Genomic DNA, 2,406 nt, shown 5'->3' with positions numbered 1-2,406 from the left:
GGCTGACTTATCAACTGTAGGTATACTGTATCTATTTATAGCTTTTGCATGCGCCGTGCCTGTGTGCGTACGATATTGTACATATCCGAGTACCGTGTGGTGTAGCCATGTTATGTAGCTGATAGTACACGTCGTATGGCTGACTTTTATCTCCATCGCCTCCGCTCCCTATTCTGATTATGTTCAATGGTATACTACATTGCAGGCGTTGTGTGTGAATCTCATTTATTGTCTACCTCCATTGCATGTCCCACAGTAAAACTGAACCTCATTTTATATCTACCCACATTATGTGTACCCACAGTAAAGGCGGTGGCAAGTCATCCAATATGGGACGTGTGCGTGCGGATATAAAATTAGAAGAACGTTGTGAAGTATTAATAGAACTCAATGAAGTGCTCACAGAGAGCTTGGGAGTCATGAATAGGTGCCCTTTCAAAATACGCTACTGTCTGTTGGGTAAGTAGGTGTCACGTATTTGTTACAGATGTTACATTTACGCGCGCGCGCGCGTGTGTGTGTGAGTGTGTGTTTGTGTATGTATGTGTGTGTGTGTGTATGTGTATGTGTATGTGTGCGTGTGTGTATGCATATATATGTATGTGTGCGTGTATGTGAGTGTGTGAGTGAGTGTGTTTTGTGCGTATATCTTGAGCATTATGTGCCATCAAACCCATCATCTCTGATATCCAACCTTCGGCTAATGTAATTGGCTGAGCGTTTAAGTATGCATCGCTTCGGGTAATGTAATTGGCTGGGTGTTTAAGTATGCATCACTTCAGCTAATGCAATTGGCTGGGTGTTTAAGTATGCATCGGGTAGTGCTGTGGCACATGCTGTATGTCAACCATGAGCTTCCCTTTGCCTCCGCACGTGTATTTCATTTGCTTGCTGTCCATACGATATCAATATACGTGACGGTTTTCTTCAGTATTTTACGGAAGTAATTGGCATCGTCTGTATATTATATGCTATTCAGCGCAACATACAACCACCACCACATACAAACAAGTGTCGTATTCTATAAACGCAATGCATGTTTCCGTTTTTAGTCGCATGCATCCTTGTGTAGTGTCGTAGTTTGCACACACAGGGTAACGTATTATAGTACGTGTTACTACCTGCACGATGACTCGAAGGCTACTGTCATGCGGCGACGGAATCACAAACGCATATGACAGCGACTGGCTATGTGTGACAGCATTGCCACTCCAGCCATTTAGAATAGCAATCTGTCCAGCACACGGGTACATATACATCAGTGATTGTATTTTTATGTTGTCCACATTATATTAGCACTCTGTTCATCTCATAGTTGCGGACGCGTGGTATAAGTCCTATTTATGGATACATATAAATCCTATTTATGGGTAAATATAAGTCCTAATCATGGATAAATATGAATCCTATTGATGGATACATATAAATGCTATTTATGGATACCTATAAATGCTATTTATGGATACTTCCAAATTCTATTTATGAATACCTATAAATCCTATTTATGGATACATATAAATCCTGTCTATGGATACTTCTAAATCCTATTTATGGATACCTATGAATCCTATTCTGGGTACATATAAATCCTATTTATGGATACCTATGGATCCTATTTATGGATACATAGAAATTCCATTTATGGATACCTATAAATCCTATTCATGGATACCTATTAATCCTATTTATGGATACATATAAATCCTATTTATGGATACATATAAATCCTATTCATGGATACCTATAAATCCTATATATGGATACATATGAATCATATTTATGGATACACATAATCCTATTTATAGATTAATATAAATCATATTTATGGATACATATATTCCTAATTATAGATTAATATAAATTGTATTTATGGATACATATATTCCTATTTATAGATTAATATAAATTGTATTTATGGATACATATAATCCTATTTATAGATTAATATAAATTGTATTTATACATTTGCCAACCTGAAAATCATCTCATAACATCGCACGTGCATTCTGGTGGGGTCGCATTTTGCCATGTGTACACCTTCAGCCTAGGGTTTTACGGTTTTAAAGCATTCAAAATGAACACATTACAGGTCTATAGAAGTCGAACGTGTGCAAGTGAATAGAATAGAGTACGTGAGTCTTGTTATCTCGCACACAAGGAGTGCGTTACACATCACCTGTGAGGTGTATATGAGCTCATACCCGTTCATGTCATTGTTCATGTCCTCACCTGTGAGGTGTATATGAGCTCATACCCGTTCATGTCATTGCACATGTCCGCATGTTGCGCCTATACAGTCGGAGACACAAAAAGTGATGTGCACTGTGTCAGTCAAGAGTCGCCAGTTACGCGTGAACCCAGTTGGAATCAATCAGCCATGCCCCTGGTATGTACGGAAGGTGTAAG

The 2,406-nt window shown here is 38.5% G+C and overlaps 1 protein-coding gene across 1 annotated transcript in view; it reads left to right on the top strand.

Moving 5' to 3' along the window:
• Positions 1 to 2,313, top strand: part of SARC_13198 (hypothetical protein) — a gene marked incomplete at its 3' end in the record, with an annotated part of 4,042 nt that extends 1,729 nt beyond the window's left edge. Inside the window, exons 3-4 of the mRNA XM_014292676.1 lie at positions 305 to 459; positions 2,298 to 2,313. Of these exons, the coding sequence (XP_014148151.1) occupies positions 305 to 459; positions 2,298 to 2,313 (171 nt within the window). The remainder of the gene's footprint in view (positions 1 to 304; positions 460 to 2,297) is intronic.
• Positions 2,314 to 2,406: the final 93 nt, after the last annotated feature.

The sequence above is a fragment of the Sphaeroforma arctica genome (assembly GCF_001186125.1).
Source record: "Sphaeroforma arctica JP610 unplaced genomic scaffold supercont1.3005, whole genome shotgun sequence".
NCBI classification, from domain to species: domain Eukaryota; class Ichthyosporea; order Ichthyophonida; genus Sphaeroforma; species Sphaeroforma arctica.
Note: the sequence above shows the minus strand (reverse complement) of the source record. Positions and strands in the feature narration are given on the sequence as shown.